We start from the raw sequence: 16,790 nt of genomic DNA, 5'->3' as shown, positions 1-16,790 counted from the left end.
TGTAGTATTTGCAGAGTCGGATATTTTGAACAATCATAAGGGTTATCATCTAATGTTAGTCAGGGTATTCTCATTTGAGTGTTTTGTCTGCTCTCCAGCTCTTTAGCCATAGTGGGTGAACTTTCACCTCGACCTCTCTGCAAGACCTTTTTTTGCAGTAAGCACTGACCATTTTACCTCCAGCTACTCGCTTTCCGTGCAGCCTCCCTCTTTACAGCCCTGCGCGGCGTGCAGATCGATAGCGTAGCATCTGCTGAGGGAGGGCAGCGGTCCCACATCGCACTTGGAATTTTTCAAGCTCCAGAATTGCTCATCTCTGAAAATTAAACGGACAGTTAGGCATGATTAGTATTCCACGTATCTACCACCTCCTCTCCATGCCAATTCCCAATTCACATACGCACACAAGACGACGAGTGTTAATGGAGAAATGGCAGAGGTGTAATTTTGTTGTTTGTTAGATTGCGTTGTTTAAGACAGAAGGTCTCGAACGCGCATTTAAATGAAAGAGCTCTCGTTCTTGTTCAGCTCTGAGACTGATGAACGTTATCTGATGTTAGTGATCCCACTGGCCCGTGATGCGACAGCTAACAATGACTTTATAACATTACGCAACGAAGATATATAAATTATTTATTTGAGTATTGTAACTTTACTGAGATTCGAGGTCATGCAGAAATTATTTAACATAGAACCATCACACTTGGAATTCTAGCCTATATGTTCCACAGAAAACTGCTGCTGTCACACGAAAATTGCAGGCTAACAGTCTTTATTATTGCAGTTCATAAAATAGGTTTTAATACATGTAAATAAATAATTAAAATATGTGTTTTATAATGTGGCCACATAAACATGTGGATTAACTGTTACACTTTAAAATAGATAAACTACGGCACCCACATAAATTATCTAGTGTTTATTATTGTTTGTAGTGTACTACCAGGAACACAATTTGAAGAAGAAGAAGAAGAAGAAAGATAAAAGATGAGGAGGCGGAACAGGAAGAAATAAATGACGAGGAGGCATATGCATTATAGAATGATTTTAATGTTAGGCTACTTTGAATTAATGGTATAAGAAGACGTTTGTCTTCGCGTTAAAGTGATTTCATTTCTAGAGGTAAATGGATAATGTTAGTTTAAAAAGAACGTGGCCTCTACGCAATAGAGTTTGTTAGATGGAACACTTTAAGCCACATCTCAGTGCTTCACCAAAAATACGTTGACTGTAGTTACAGTGTCGAAAGGGTTAATTCGAGTTAGAAATTCATCCCACATCTGTCAGATTTTTAAGTGCGTGACGCTCTGAGAGGGGATGAGTGGGAGCGCGCGGGGAGGGGAGAGGGAGAAAAAAATCTAGGCTGAGATCGATGGAGAGACGGAGGAAAAGGCACGGGGAACCACGGAGATAATGACAGAAAGGAAGCTGGGTAGTTAGGCGTTAGACTGAAGCTAACGTTTTCACTGCGAATAACAGAGCGAAGAACCGAAAAGAGTCAGAAGAATAGTAGTCTCCTTACGTCTCGTTTATGCTGCATCCTCAACGATTCTGTGAAAGTAACCTGCTCGGAATCGCCGCGAAGAGAGGAGACATCACAATTTTCGAACAGAGAAATATGCTGATAATACACAAAAGTGTCTCTTAAACCTAATCGCTTGCTCTGTGATTTTGGATTATGGAATCGTAATCTCTGCATCTTGGAAAATATTTACTTTCATATTTTCAGGATCTTATTTGTTATTTTCGTTCCGCGGTGGTTGTACGTCCGTCATCTTGTTCAGACTCGCCTGCGCTGCGCTGAGGTAAGCATGTTAAATGTCTGTAAATTGGAAATTACATTCAGTTAATATTTAGAACTTCCGAAAAGAATGCTTGTGGCAGTTTAATGAACAGCCTCTTGAAAAGCCGTTTAGAATTATTAGCTCTGACTAGCCATTGCAAATTATACAAATTGTTGGGCAACCATGTGAAACTTCTCGGTGCTTGCCAGAGATTTTTGAAATCTAGAGCTGATCAATATGCGACGAGTTTTCATGAATAAATGATCAATAACCAATCCAAGTGATCATAGCCTACTATGTCTCTTATACAGGTTTCTCACGGTCAAGGGCAAGACGGGCAAGCACAAAAAGCAGGTGCATTTATGGAACGCATAAAATGATAGGGAAAGACTTATTATATTTCCGCTTGAAACTGGACTGAAATCAACACTGAAATACTAACAGACTATTAGAGACCCACTAAGTCTGTTTTACATTCACGTTTCATTATTGAAGATATTAAAGAAACATTTAACGATAAAATTGCTGACTATATAAGGGAGCTCCTTCACATATATTTATTTTAAAAATGGATGGAAATATGGGAGAGATGTCAGTTCACAGCCATGTGGAGCTTGCACACAGTCAGGATAGTCGAGCGATGTTGCACTCCCGAGACCTCTCTGCTGCTTTCCCACGTCCCCCTCTGGGAAGCCCACCCATGGGCCTGGAACATGAGCACAGGAGTCCTGGATACGACCACGGCATGCCCCCGCTGGGGTACGGCAGGGACACACCGACGAGCTGTGGCAGCACCTACACCACTCTGACACCCCTCCAGCCATTTGATGACAAGTTTCATCATCATCACCACCACCATCCCTGTTTACCAGTCAGCAATGTTATCGGTAGCTTTACGCTCATGCGTGAGGATAGGGGCCTTGGAGGAAACTTCTATAATCCCTATGGCAAAGACTTGGGTATGGCACAGAGTCTGTCACCACCGCTGGCCAGCTCAGGCCTGGAGACAGCCATGCATGGCTATGGCTCTTTGGGGAGCCAGAATGGACACAGTGGCCAGATGCTAGCAGGCAGCCATGAGGTCCATATGGGCAGCAATGGGGGTAACATATTCTGCCGAACAGCAACAGACTTTGGAAGGGAAATGTCACCGCCCTCTCTGGGGGGTGACCATGGGGTCACTCACCAGCTAAACAAGATGGACACCCACCAGCATGCGTCCACCTACCACCCCCACATTTACACCCAGACCTATCAGCACCACCACCCCAGCCAACAGGCCTCAAAGCTGGGGGAACTTCCTGGCTCTTCCCCCTCCTCATCCTCCTCCTCCAGTTCCAGTCTGACCAGGGAGGGCATGCTAGCTGGCTCCCAGAGTGGCAGCGCTGGTGAGGAGATCAACACCAAAGATGTGGCCCAACGGATCATCACTGAGCTGAAGAGGTACAGCATCCCGCAGGCCATCTTCGCTGAAAGGGTGCTGTGCAGGTCTCAGGGCACCCTGTCAGACCTGCTTAGAAACCCTAAGCCCTGGGGCAAGCTCAAGTCTGGCCGTGAGACCTTCAAGAGGATGTCCCGCTGGTTACAAGAGCCGGAATTTCAGAGGATGGCTTCACTGCGACTTGAAGGTAGAACACCTAAGCGTGCTTATTTGCTTTATGCCTATGCCTCTCAGCCAGACAGAGCAGACTAATGCCTATATCGTGCAACAATACACCAAGCATCTGTGTATTGTAAAACTCAACGATGACTTTAGTTTTGTTCATTCTTTATGCATTTTTTGTATCATCTGTCACTGGAAATCCAGTGGCTCTAAATAGATACAACTGTTTAAGCATAAACAAGTGAATCTCTATTGTGAATAAACAAGTGAATCTCTATCTAGTACTCTGTTTTAAATTTCAATAGCTATCAGTAATAGCTAACCATCTTGCTATGTCACATCCCAGCAAAAAAACATTTGAATCTTACATTTCAAATATACTCAAAAGAAAAAAGAAAAAGAAAGAAACAGAAACCCTCCAGTCTGGGGTCATTTTGATTGTACTGAGCTCAGTTTGCAGAAGATACTGAGCAATGATACCCTTTGTTGGCTGCCATCTAATATTCATCAGAGATTTGCTTGGAAAGCTGGTGCTTGTTGTAGTGTTGCAATGTTGTGACATGGCCAGAGCTGAAACATCCAGCTGATGCCCATGGCACACAAAGAGCTTCACAGAAAAACCGTAACATGAGCATGGGTGAAGGTCGCATTGGGGGGGGGGGGGCTCTCAAAATGTCGGACGCCACTCTACAGTAGCTAGCCATAGAAGACTGGGCTTGGAAGCGAGCGCGATTGCCGCCTTGCCAAAGCCTGCCCGAATCCCCAGCGATCAATCACCAAAGCTTGAAATGTGCTTCAGAATGAATTATTCTGCTTGCATTACCACCACAGATATTGATTGGTGACCATTGTGCTCTCAGTCATAGGAGTGTTCCAAGCCCGAAATACACAAAATCAATCAATGCCCTGTTTGTCAGCATGGTACCGAATCTTGCTGTTTTTGTGCCAGTTCCTGAATCGACTAATGTGATGTAGCTTGGTAGCTATCGCTATGGCTTAGTTTATGGTCTAGCCTAGAGAGGCATATGATTATTTAAAGTTGAGCACAAACACTGCCCCCCCAACCATCCAAACAATGTCTCAGTTGGATTTCATTTTCATTTTTCATTCAGTTTTTTCATTTTAGATTTATGACATGCATCATTCATATCTCCTCTTCAAATAATGCTGTATTGTCATATCCAGCAGTTTTGGATTAATACACCAATCACATTAACTTTCCTTCATAACATCGTCTGATGAATCATGCATTCCCTCAGTCTGTCCGTCCAACATGCACACACAGCCACGCAGATACTGTCTTTAGCCCTGGCAAAGGCACAGGTTGGACACCTCTGTGCCTCCCTGTGTAACCTACTTTCCATGAGGTTTGGCTTTTCTTGCCAAGCCTTTTGTTTAATTATCAGCTGGTATTGATTTCCTTGGGAAAGCCGAGTGCAGACCTCCAGCTCACAGCTCCTTCGAGCAAGCAAGCGCAGGCTAGAATTAGAATGCACAAAGCCCCACGCCTCCTTTCACATAGCAGGAGTTCATGTTGCACATGGACCAGCAGAACCATGATTCAGCTTAATGCAGCAAAATCTAACTGAAAAGCATTCTAGTGTTGAGCATTAGGTAACACAGTCCTCTACATATTTTCAATATGAATATTTAGACTTTGTTTGTCAAATACTTTAACTGGCAGACAAAAATCCCAGCCTGGTTTCTAAACTGAGGTCTAGAAGTAACATTACTTGTGCATTACCTCTGCACTGATGTACTCCAACAGGTATACTCCAGATTACTCCTTTTCAAATTTGAAATGCAACATTCACATACTATTGTCTACATTCTTTAACTCTTACAATAACTGTTTGATTAAAAAGCTTTTTAAATCTTTCAAATATTGATATTATAGTCTCAGAGTCTTCCTAATATTATATGTTGTTTTATTAGTTGTTATTAGGTGTTTTAAATTAAGTGTTTTGATGCACTTGGGTTTATTTTGTCTTACAGACATATGATGCATGATGCATTTCATAGAGCAGCTGCAGTATTGGTATTGATTTAGCTGCAATGTAAAAATTATGATAAAAAAAAAAGTTCTATGCTTTTTGTATATTAATACTATATCAACCTATTTCATTAATCAGTTATCTTTATATTTAGTTATTTGGTAAAAATGCAGTATTACTGTCAGCCAATCTCTTTATCTATCTTTTGTATGATCTTATTATGTGAGTTGCTTCTAAGTGAGGGTGTGTGCAGGATGCACTCTGGCTATGGCAGAAAGTGAAGGGGAGAGAGAAAGATTCACAGAGCAGGATGGAGATCATTACTCTATCCCTCAGCTCTCTGGCAGTGCAGAGATTTCACACACAAGCACTGGAGCCTGAAGCCCTTGTCTTAAAGTCTAAATGAATAAGTGAGATAAAATAGGCTTAAGTGGCTTTCTCAGTGTTTCTGCCTGCACCACCAGCAAGTTTGAGAGCCATTTAGCCATAATGCTGAAAGGTGAAACAAGCAAGCATGTGCAGAGGCCTGCCTGCAATCTAAACACACAAGAGTCAGAAGCATGATTTTTTTTTAGCCCTAAAATAAAAATGTGTATTTGTTCAATTGAAGCCGGGGCCTGGCCCAGCGCTGAAGGGGTTAACCAGCCTCCGTAGGTCGAGGAGTCTGAGCAGCACAGATTTAATCAATAATTTCTATCAGCCCGTGGCCCAAGAAATCAGCAGGGGGCAGGTCAGGAGTGGGGGATGCTGAGAGGGGGTAGTGAAGTGAGGGTTGGGGGAGTTGATGAGGAATGGGGGTGCTTTCGATCACGTTTTAGCAACATGAGACAAGAGGCATACATCATGATTAAGGTAGGCTCACATGATCATAGGAGCTCTATGGGGGATGTTTATGTCTGTGAAAGAGGAGTGAAGTGTTGGATTTATAGCATGGTAATTCCCCTCCTTTTAAACATAATTACAGCATAAGGAAGCATTCAGTTAATGGTTGGCATTACGAATGCAGGTGCAAGTTTAGGTGGGGAGGATGGGAATGAAATACCTGGTGGTGCTCCTGAACTTATGGACATGTAAAACACACTGCTGCATGTATATTAGCACCAGTACATTTATTAAAAATTTGTTGAGTCTGTATGAGTACACACACACACACACACACACACAAACACGCCCAAGCACACACACACACACACAAACACGCGCAAGCACACACACACACACACATATACACACACACACACACACATATATATATATATATATATATATATATATATATATATATATATATATATATATATATATATATATATATATATATATATAGTTTGTATATATGTAGATTGCATATATATTTTTATAATAATTTAACAACACAACTTTATGACAATCAATTTTATTATAATTAGTTTACGATAGTTTATGTCTTAGTTTATGATAACCTAGAGAGCATTATTTTTACGTTTGGTTAATATTATGAACATAAAAATGTTAACTTGATACAGGAATAAAGACAAAAAGATAATGTTCACATTACACATTTACAAAGTATTACTGTAAACAGATGTCACAGCTCTAGCCAAAAGACATGAAATACACAGAATGAGAACATGCATAATTACATTTAACCATTTTACAGTTGAAGTGTGTTTCTGTTGCAGCAGATGCATAGTTTGGCTGCAGTATTTCTGCAGCATAATTACTTCTGTTGGGGATGCTTTGTTCTACTGCACCTTACAGTTAGATATTATTGTGGAAAATTATTTTGGCAATTTGCTAAGTACATTAATACAGTATTGTACCCCAGTATAATATTTTACCACTTAAACAGATGTTTGCAGAATTAAGATATTCCCCTAATAATGTAAAAATTAGGCCAGTAACAATCTTACACAATTCCAACAATTCTTCTGTTTATTAATTTTTTTCTTGAACTAAAATTAATGTTAGAAGTCTGATTCTGCCTGTGCCGCACGCATTGGGTGGTGAAGACATGCAGTTAACAGTGTTGACTAAGAGGCTTCTCCATGTCTGTTGTGACCGACGCTCTCTCCTCAGCATGTAAGCGCAAAGAGCAAGAGCAGTCAAAGCAGGAGAGAAACCAGGGACCGAAGCGCACTCGCCTCGTCTTCACCGACCTGCAGCGGCGCACGCTCATGGCCATCTTCCGGGAGAACCAGCGACCAGCCAAAGAGCTGCAGGTCACCATCGCACAGCAGCTGGGGCTCGAGCTCTCCACCGTCAGCAACTTCTTCATGAACGCCCGCCGCAGGAACCTCAATCGCTGGAGCGAAGAGGGACGCCCATCCTCCACCGGCTCCTCAGGGTCCAGCACCTCCTCCCCTGCTGTCTCCTGCACCACAGCATGACGGCAAAAGGTGCAGCATGGGCAAGCTATAGGCTATCTGTTGCCAATGGAGGAATTTTTTTATGTGAGGTGATTTAACACAGGAGTCAAAGAATAACTTAAACCAAAGATAAAACACTACAGATAGCATTTTAATGTAGTTCTTGGTGTTTAACTGATGTTTTAGTTTTAATTTGGAGTAGTGGCCAATGAGTTTCTTAGTGGTAAAAATCATTTCAGACTTTATTTCAGTGAAAGTGCTGAACTGACCATGCTGCAGTGGTTGATTAAGTATTCCTACTTGGTTTCACCACTTCTGTTTATTGCAGAAATAAAAATGATCAGTATTTCACAAATCAAGGCATAAATGACTCACACATTTGATTTACAACTTTTTCCCAAATTGTTTGAGCAGTTTTTAGTTCCCTTTGAAACATATAAAGACCGTTATGACCAAAGAGAAATAACAGAAGAATGATTAATAATGATTTTCTCTCTTTTTTGAGAAATAATTGAACAAAAAAGGCATATGAAATTTAACCTTTAAGGGTGTATTTCATCATGGATAAATGAACGTCCTGCCCATTCGAACAAAAGCTGTGGCTTGCCCTCGGATCTCACTACCCAGGGTTCTGTTTGGAGCCAGAGCCCATGAGCAAAATGGAGCAGCATCCTCCAAAACCAAACAATGCAGCCAAGTCCTATGGGGACGGAAACAGATCTGCAGGGGGAGGAAAGGCAGAGGATGCTTTTTAAAGAGAACCCTCAAAAGAACTGATTGATTGATTGGTGCACCTCCTGGGAGCTGCTGAAGAGAAATACAGGCAAAGTACAAAGATGATGAATCCTCTGCAGACGTGCAGCGAATGCCACTTATAAGTACTTCCCTTCACTGATTTGAAAATGACCAGTAGAAAAAAACTCTTGTAGAACTATTGCAAGATGTTACTTGGTCAAGCTGGAAGAAAGCTTGCCCCTAGATCGTGGTTTTGTACAAAATTCAAGCACACAAATCCTGTTGGATCACAGGCTGTTGGTTGTTCAACCTTGAGAAGTTTCACATTTATCAGTCTCCAAAGAAAAAAGACTTTGGATCTTGTTTGTGACTTGAGCTTAAATCTGACATGAACTCTTATATGTTTTTACTATTATTTATGTATTTATTTCCTCACTTATAGTTATTTATTTGCTAAGTATTGTGAGTATTTATTTCATTATGTGTTGTTTGTCTCTGATGGGAGTCCCATCATGATGCCAAAGATGAAGTTTTTTCCTCCCTGAATGTAACAGCACCTGTCATTCATCATTCATAACCAGGCTGGTGTTCTAGCCATCGACTTGAAAAGATTCACATGCAGTGCATGCCTAAAGCCAGAGCTCCTCAGCCACACAGAACAAATCTGGCTAGAGGTCTAGAATTCCAGAACAGTATTATGTACAACGGGTTGCTCATTCTAGCTAGGAAGGTTTTTGCCTATGTGCAAATGCACTGCTGAAATACCAAACAATTTTAGCGCTTTCTCCTTATTCAAACTGTCACACAGGTCCTATTTGATCCCCTTTTTTTCTGTGGTGGTGGACTGTGTTTTACACACATGCAGCAGCTGTGTGTTTGTCAAGCTGCGCTGCGCAGTGCAGGCCGGAGAGCCAGCGGCCGTGTCGTTCAGGCCGCACTTGCATATGTCATCCCGTCTTTAACCTTCGGCAGGCGTGAAGTGAGAGGCCCCTTCACAGCACGCACTTGAAAGAGGGACCATGAAAGAGGCCATCGACTTTTGCTGACATGAAAGAGGCCCTTTTTATCTGCGTCCTGTTGGAGGTTGGGGCCGGAGCCCACCGCTCACTCAGCCGGACCCATGGGCTTAGGGCATTCAAAGAGGAGGGCAGATCAGAGAAGGGCTGCATTACCAAACCAAGGGAGGTGAGTGGGGAGGGAGTGTCGGAGAGTGAGAATTAAACTTTAATAAATAACAACTGTAAGCATGCTGTGACCAGGGGAAAGGGTGTCTGCATCAGGGCATGGGTTAATATTCATTGTTTGTAAGAGAGGGACTCCTCATGTTTGAAATAGGGAGTGATTAGCTTTCAGATTTCGGAGTTCTTTCAGATTACAATGTTGGGTAAAGTTTTGCATTTTGCATCTCTATGCTAAAACAGCCTTAAAACTGTAAGGTGTGTTTTAAGAGTATGTTAGTCTTTGGGACCCCCTAGTGGGTGAAGATGTTGTTGTCCTTGAGTTTCTGAAGGCTGGGGATAGGCCAAGCACAACTCCACACTGAGTGATGGCTAGGAGTTCTAGGAAATGGCCTGTAAAGCTGGACAGCTTTGTGTGAGGCATGTACATGTATACATAGTACTATTGTTAATGTCTCTCAATCGTCTTTTTACCAATATGTGCATACACCACTGGATGGAAAATAAGCATCATTTACCTCTTGAACAGTGGTTTATCCATCTCTTCTAGCCACTGCTGTCAGTGTGTAAATGCGGAGAACTGCTGAAAATTTCCATCCCACCAAGCAACAATTCTACCCTTTCACTACTATGAAGAATTCATCTACCTCAATTGTGTGTGGTGTAGCTGATATGTAATTTTACCAAAGATCCCATGCATTCAGGGAGAGTCTGTGTCTCATCTTTTCTAACCAAACGTGCTGGAATCAATCTGTAACCACTAATCACATTTTTACCTACAGACAGAGAAAACATGCCTACAGGAGGAAAGAGTATTAGATTGTATGTGTGCTAATGAACAGGGAAATTTAAAAAGGGGACGCCCCCCAACATCAGTGCAGACACCAAATGGGACAATCGGAGCAAGAGAGGGTGGTCATGCTGAACTTCAGACTACATATTCTTCCCACAAATGAACGTGTAACCAATCACAAAGCAGGAGTGGACATTTGGCTTTTAAGAGCCAAGCTCAGCTTTATTCAATTAAACAACAGTAAAATGCCTCCTGGGTGTTCACAGTTCATTTACAATAGAGAATAGAACTAATTTTTACAAGTTACATTGATTGAGAATCTTTAAAATATAAACAGATAGTAGAGCAAAAAATCAAGACACTTTAGAAAAATTTTTAAAATTGGCCTGTTATTACATGGTAAAAATGGTGTTTAGTATTGTTATCACTGAAACTCGTAAAAGTCACAGGTAGCAAAAAGCTTTAAAACCATTACCAAACATACTGTTTGTGTCTTTTTTTTTTATGTTGGACATGTTATTGTGCCATTCTCTCCTCATGTTAACCTATGAATGTGGCTAACCAACCAAAGGTTTTGAATCACGACAGTCTACATGTCAATCATAACTGGATGTTGTGTACCAATTTTGAAAATCCTTTGATACCTCATGTGAAATTGTCTGTTGTGATGTTGCACTGAATAAAAAGTCACTTGTAAATTTATTTGACTCAGTCATTTTTTCACACCATTTTCATTCTCTGTACTTTTGTAATGAAAACCTTTAGTAATAAAGATACAATCTAAAAACAAAAAGCTTTTATTTATTTTTTCTAAAAAATAATCATGTTTAAACAATTACCTTATATATGATTTAAAACAAGTAAAAAAAACCTAACAAACTCTCTCTCTCTCTCTCTCTCTCTCTCTCTCTATATATATATATATATATATATATATATATATACACACACACACACACACACACGCACGCACGCACGCACGCACGCACGCACGCACGCACACACAATTTTTAAGGCAAGCATTTAACTTCACTGTTTACATGATGGGGTAGCAGCCATAAGATGCAATACCACACATATTTCCTTGATTGCGGGCTATGCGGATGTAGCCTCCATCTCCAAACGTAGTGCCCCAGCTGTGAGAGTCAAGGAACAACATTCAAACAGTATAACACACAAAATGTACACATTATTGCAGAAACTAAGGGATTGTTTCCTAAACATGGATTAAGCCTAGTCCTAGACTAAACTGCAGTACATATTGAAAATCTCCACTGGAAATTCTTTATCTACCTTTAGGCTTATTCTGCATCTGGCAAACTGCCCCATTATGTTTACACTTTTGAGGTGCATCATGAAATGTTCTTTGAAATAAATACTTTTATTAATTTAGGCCAAACATTAAAAGATTTTCCAGCACTGAAAAGCATCTTCAGTTCAAGGGTTGTAGTTGGTATAGAGCTCAAACCAACATTAAGAATAGCTTTGAAAAGATTAGCTGGTGTAATTTGGGTTTTATTATTTTGGCCCATGAGTTTTACTTTGTCATGAAGAGAGTGGGGCTCCTACCTGTTTTTCACTAGCCAGTAGTCCTGTCCATTCAGTGTGCCATATCCTACAACCAGCACTGCATGGTTTACGTGCTGGCTGCAACTTCGGTCATTATACACTCCTGTAGGATACATATAGTCAATGTCAAAATAAACACTTCAAAATCTATACATTTGTCAAATATACTGCCCAAGTCATGAAAGAACATATATATTCTGCATATACTACCCTCAGCAGTAATATAACTATAAATGTTCATTCTAATGTAATCTGGACTTCAATTTGATTTAAGGTTATTAATGCATATATAGATAATTTAAAAAACAAACACATCAGTTACACATTGTTTTCAGACAATCTATTTGTAGCCTTCTTAGAAGTAAACACTTACCACTGCGATACATGATAAATAGTGGATGAGTGGCATCAATAGCCACAGCAATGGGGCCAATGGTGGCTACTGCTTGCTTTAAGGCCTCTTCATCCCCATAGGGGAGAAATGTGTAACTGGAGCAGTTGGCAGCTTGCTTGGTCGGGTCATATTTGCAATCTCCTTGCTGGAATGCAATTGAGGACACAGCACCATATCAGCACAAAAGGGCAAATTAGAGCAAAACCAGCATCATATAATGGTTTTGACCATTTCTGAAAAATCAGACATTCCATTTTCAGACGTATGCAGGGAGCAAGCAGCAGTTACCAGACAATTTTTTAATCTTGTTATGAAAATAAAATTAGAAGTGCAGCGTCAGTCAACTCACCACTGCAGTATAAGGGTAGGCTGCATCAGAATCTATACCGCCATTGTCAATAATGTACTGAAAGGCTTCAGACATGAAACCTCCATTGCAACCTTTGTTTCCATACTTGGAAGAGCAGTCCACAAGATTCTGGGGGCTGAGGGACAACAGCTGCCCTGTGGTCTTCTTCAGCTGGCCCTCCAGGGCCCCAGCAGCACTAAATGCCCAGCATGAACCACATGAGCCCTGTGAGAAGGAAAACCAACTACCGTAAATGCACAAGCCCAAGTTCTTGTTTTCCAGTAAACCAGCATGGCACAAGATAGCATGTTGCAGTCCAATCATGAATTACACCAAGTTCTGAAAAGAAAAATATTGTGTCCAAATGAAATTAACAAACTTCATATCAACACACTGATATTAACTATGCTCTTATTACTATGGTTTAGGAGCTATTTATTATTATTATTATTTTAAAAAACAACAAAAAACCCCATCCACATACACGCATATCCATGCCCATTTGAGAGAAAGGAACAGTGTAACTGGAATTTCTCAACCCACTTCTGTCATTTCTCATGTACATTTAACATCTGATTTAACAGTTCAGAGCCATGCTGGTTAATTGTAAAGGAAGAGGAAGCTAGTGAAGTAATAAGGGAAACACACAGCCAAAGAGCCCAGCACAAGAGATGAAGAAACAACATAACGAACTGAAACTGATGAGTTTTAAAGGAAGAGGGAGTTTCAGTCTTAAATTTCATCCACAAAATGTTCCAATGTTACACATAGATTATTGTACTTTTGTTACATAAATCCAACAATCTAGTTGTTAGTTTATGAGACAAGAGTTGGAATCTGCACACAGAATGCAAACAGATTTTGCAGAGTACGTTTGAATTCCAATACTGAGTGAAATATGGAAGATTTAATTCAGAAACATAGGCACTAATGATGCTATAGCACCCCCACCTGGCCTAAACACAAAATGTTTCATATGTGTTGCACTACCTTGATATAGTTTAACTTTGGTTAACTTTGATTACTGTTTTCTCCCAGTAAGATATATACCCGTACATTAAGTAGTTCTGTTCTTTAATTAGTGAGAAACACTAATACAGATATTTCCAAGTAGTCCTGTTATTAGTCAGTCACCAAATAATTATGACCAAAGGTCCTTGTGCTCATCTAGAATGTGTGCGGCCTGGATATTAGCCCATTGCTAGATGAGCCATTACCTGGTTTTTCACATCAGTCACATAGCCACTTGACCTCCAGTCTACTGAATCTGGTACTGTGACACCAGCAGAGGCCACAAATGTGGATGGTCTCTTCAGTTCAGCGGGAACCCGAGTCCCAGCAAGCTTCTGCAGGATCTCCTCTGGGGTCTGACATTCAGTGGAAGCAAATGTACATTTTATGGTGAGAAAAACCCACAGCCTTTATTTCATTTTCATATTGCCTTCATTTCATATTGCACATTTGCTTGTAGGCTCAGTTGGCTTATCTAAGTTGTCATAGCGTTTACAACTGAGAAAATCTTACCATATCTCCCATATGGTTCATACCAATGTCAAAGGTGTGCATGCCCATAGAGGTCTCCAGGTTGTGAACAGTAATCCGCCGTAGGTTCCCCTCCCAAATCTGCCGCCGGCCTGACTCCTCTAGCTGCCAGCACATATTAACAAGTCACTGACACTTTCTGCACATTCAGAAATGATTGTTTAGCATAATTACACCCATTATTGACAGGGTACCTATTATTAACAGGCTAGTGGTTCTTGCTAACTTCACTTCCCTCCATACTTCTAGCAAGCCACAAATACAGGCTGCAACTGTATAACCTTTGCGATATTTCCGAAATTCCAAATGGAGAAGTTGGTTTAAGAAAATGTCATTCTATTGGCCAGCTCTAACTATTACACCTGCCATGGTGTAACACCAGCACGTCTTGACTAATTGTCCCTTTCCTACCTACTCCTATGTCTGGGGATGCTCTGCACAGGGAAACAAAGCAGGCAGGCAACACCATGCAAGTAAAATGCCATTTCTAATTCTGGAGATTTTCTTTTCTGGGATTAGGAACCCTTTTTTTTCTTTTAGCGCTGGGCCAATCAATACCCAATCAATAAATACCCAACCAATACCCCTAGAGGCTTCATATTATACAGGATAGAATTAGGAACCATATATGAAGCTGGGGTAGGAAGGGAGGTTCTCCTAGATCAGCACATAGTCCAGATTCATCATAAAGAACAGAAGCCAGCCTTTGGATAGCATGTAAATGTAGATATACAGCATGTATGACTTTCCTAAAAAAAAAAAAATTCCCAAACATTTTACCTACAAATAATGAATATACACAAAAATAATTTGTTTGAAAAAATATTTACAGAAGAAGTACTAAACAATTTTAGCTCTCACCTCACTCATGTAAATCTTATGATGTTTCTTCTTCCATAACTCCCAGTGCATGTCCAGGTTTGGGTCATAAAGGGCCACTACTGAGCCAAACAGCACTGTGAAAAGCAAACTGCTCAGCATCTTTACCTACTCAAAATCAAAGAAGACATTAATCAATACCTGCTCATATTACTAGTCATTAAGCACAATCCACCCAAAGAAATGAAAAACATCTACTAAGTAGAAAACTGAGCTTTATGCCTATATTTACTTGAAAGATGTCTCAGGTTACATGTGCAGCTCAGTTATGGTGGGTAGAATGCCAACCTGTTTTGCCTACAACAAGCCATGTACAAGCACAACAGAATTCAAACACATAGCGAAATTAACCTAACCAAGCCAGTAATGTCACATGACCAGTTCTCAGAAGACTTCAAGGATGGAAGTCAAGACAATGCTGTATGAGCCAAATACTAAAGATGTAAACCATGATGTATGTTGGAAAACCCAAGACATATATAGGTGAATCGTGACTTCTTGAACAGACTACAGCATAAGTTAGGTCTATATAAAATGTCAATTATCGGGAATGATTGACTACGCATTTTGGATTCTTTTGTTGTAGTAAAGGATAGGCTATACATAGCGAAACAAGTCTGCTGTAGACAACGATACGTGCCATTACAGTTTGACTCATAAACATACTCTTCTAACATAACAGACAGTTATCTTTTAAACCATTCAGTCCGTCATAAAACAAACAGTTCGCACCAATTGTCGCCTACCTAAAGAGGCGGTTAAAAAGGGAATGCTTTAAATACTGAGAAATTACACCGCCTAAAACTGGGTTAACCTGGACCAAAAGTAAACATTCACTAGCTAAATAATGTAACGTGGCTAAACAGGAAAACATATACTATATTTCAGTTACAACGACGTTTTTGTTTGTTTAAATTCGCTCTGCTTACCCTAAAGGACTGGAAAACGCTTCAAAACGGTGGGTAGTAGACTGACAACGGAATAGTGTTCTCGGGTTTTAAAGGCGCTTTATCACGTGTCAAATTAGTCTTTCCAGTTCCTGTTTTTATGCGGGCTAATGTATTTGGCATTGTAGTCCCATATCTATATATTCAGATATGATCAGTCAAATAAGAATTATTAATAATAATCTGTACGTTTCAATTTGTGTAAGACTGCGGCCTCAGGATTCTCAGGGAAGTGACTTTTAATTACGGGCATAGACACGCGTCATCCGTTCTTAGCCAGAGACTATCGGCTTTTTGGTGTAGCACAGTGCCGCACCTTATTCACTTTCGATTCTTATTTCACCCTGTGAAGTGTAGACAGTTGGAGGTGCCTAGTCCAGTCCAGTGTGAATGCGAACACCATCCTAAAGCTCATCCTTCAGGAGTCTGAGAATCCACTGCAAAACACGGAATGCATTACTATAACAAAATGAAAAAAACAAAAAAAAAAACAAAAAAAAACCGATAATGGAGGAAAGGAATTGGTTGGAGGTTTTTCGTTCCATATAGACAAAATATTTCATAACGAAGTATCTATATAACTCCTTTACATCTTCTCTCTAATGCACCCTAAAACCATTATGACAAGCTTTTAATCAATAAAACTCTCATAAAGGGATAAAGGAAAGGCAAAGG

General features: G+C 40.4%; 2 protein-coding genes across 2 annotated transcripts; one reads left to right on the top strand and one right to left on the bottom strand.

The window, feature by feature from the left end:
* The first annotated feature begins 2,352 nt into the window (after window positions 1–2,352).
* On the top strand, window positions 2,353–7,750 carry onecutl (one cut domain, family member, like). The gene is made up of 2 exons (XM_027006681.2): window positions 2,353–3,412; window positions 7,440–7,750. Exons 1-2 carry the CDS (start codon window positions 2,353–2,355, stop codon window positions 7,748–7,750), a joined length of 1,371 nt encoding a protein of 456 aa, XP_026862482.1.
* Window positions 7,751–11,392: 3,642 nt separating this feature from the next.
* ctss2.1 (cathepsin S, ortholog2, tandem duplicate 1) lies at window positions 11,393–16,194 on the bottom strand. The gene is made up of 8 exons (XM_027006682.2): window positions 16,098–16,194; window positions 15,151–15,276; window positions 14,272–14,394; window positions 13,965–14,114; window positions 12,748–12,972; window positions 12,378–12,543; window positions 12,005–12,107; window positions 11,393–11,571 (listed from the first exon to the last, which is right to left on the bottom strand). The coding sequence occupies exons 2-8, from the start codon at window positions 15,268–15,270 to the stop codon at window positions 11,472–11,474; spliced, it is 987 nt and encodes a 328-aa protein (XP_026862483.1). The 5' UTR covers window positions 15,271–15,276; window positions 16,098–16,194; the 3' UTR covers window positions 11,393–11,471.
* Window positions 16,195–16,790: the final 596 nt, after the last annotated feature.

The sequence above is a fragment of the Electrophorus electricus genome, chromosome 10, assembly GCF_013358815.1.
Source record: "Electrophorus electricus isolate fEleEle1 chromosome 10, fEleEle1.pri, whole genome shotgun sequence".
NCBI lineage: Eukaryota > Metazoa > Chordata > Actinopteri > Gymnotiformes > Gymnotidae > Electrophorus > Electrophorus electricus.
This window is presented reverse-complemented; position numbering and strand designations above follow the sequence as displayed.

Excerpts from the sequence above, each read along its gene's own strand:
- onecutl (XM_027006681.2), top strand. The coding sequence starts at position 2,353 with ATGGATGGAAATATGGGAGAGATGTCAGTTCACAGCCATGTGGAGCTT. Across the intron at positions 3,413-7,439 it reads GGCTTCACTGCGACTTGAAG|CATGTAAGCGCAAAGAGCAA; the intron begins GTAGAACACCTA and ends CTCTCTCCTCAG.
- ctss2.1 (XM_027006682.2), bottom strand. The coding sequence starts at position 15,270 with ATGCTGAGCAGTTTGCTTTTCACAGTGCTGTTTGGCTCAGTAGTGGCC. Across the intron at positions 14,115-14,271 it reads TGAACCATATGGGAGATATG|ACCCCAGAGGAGATCCTGCA; the intron begins GTAAGATTTTCT and ends ACTGAATGTCAG. Across the intron at positions 12,108-12,377 it reads ATTTATCATGTATCGCAGTG|GAGTGTATAATGACCGAAGT; the intron begins GTAAGTGTTTAC and ends TGTATCCTACAG.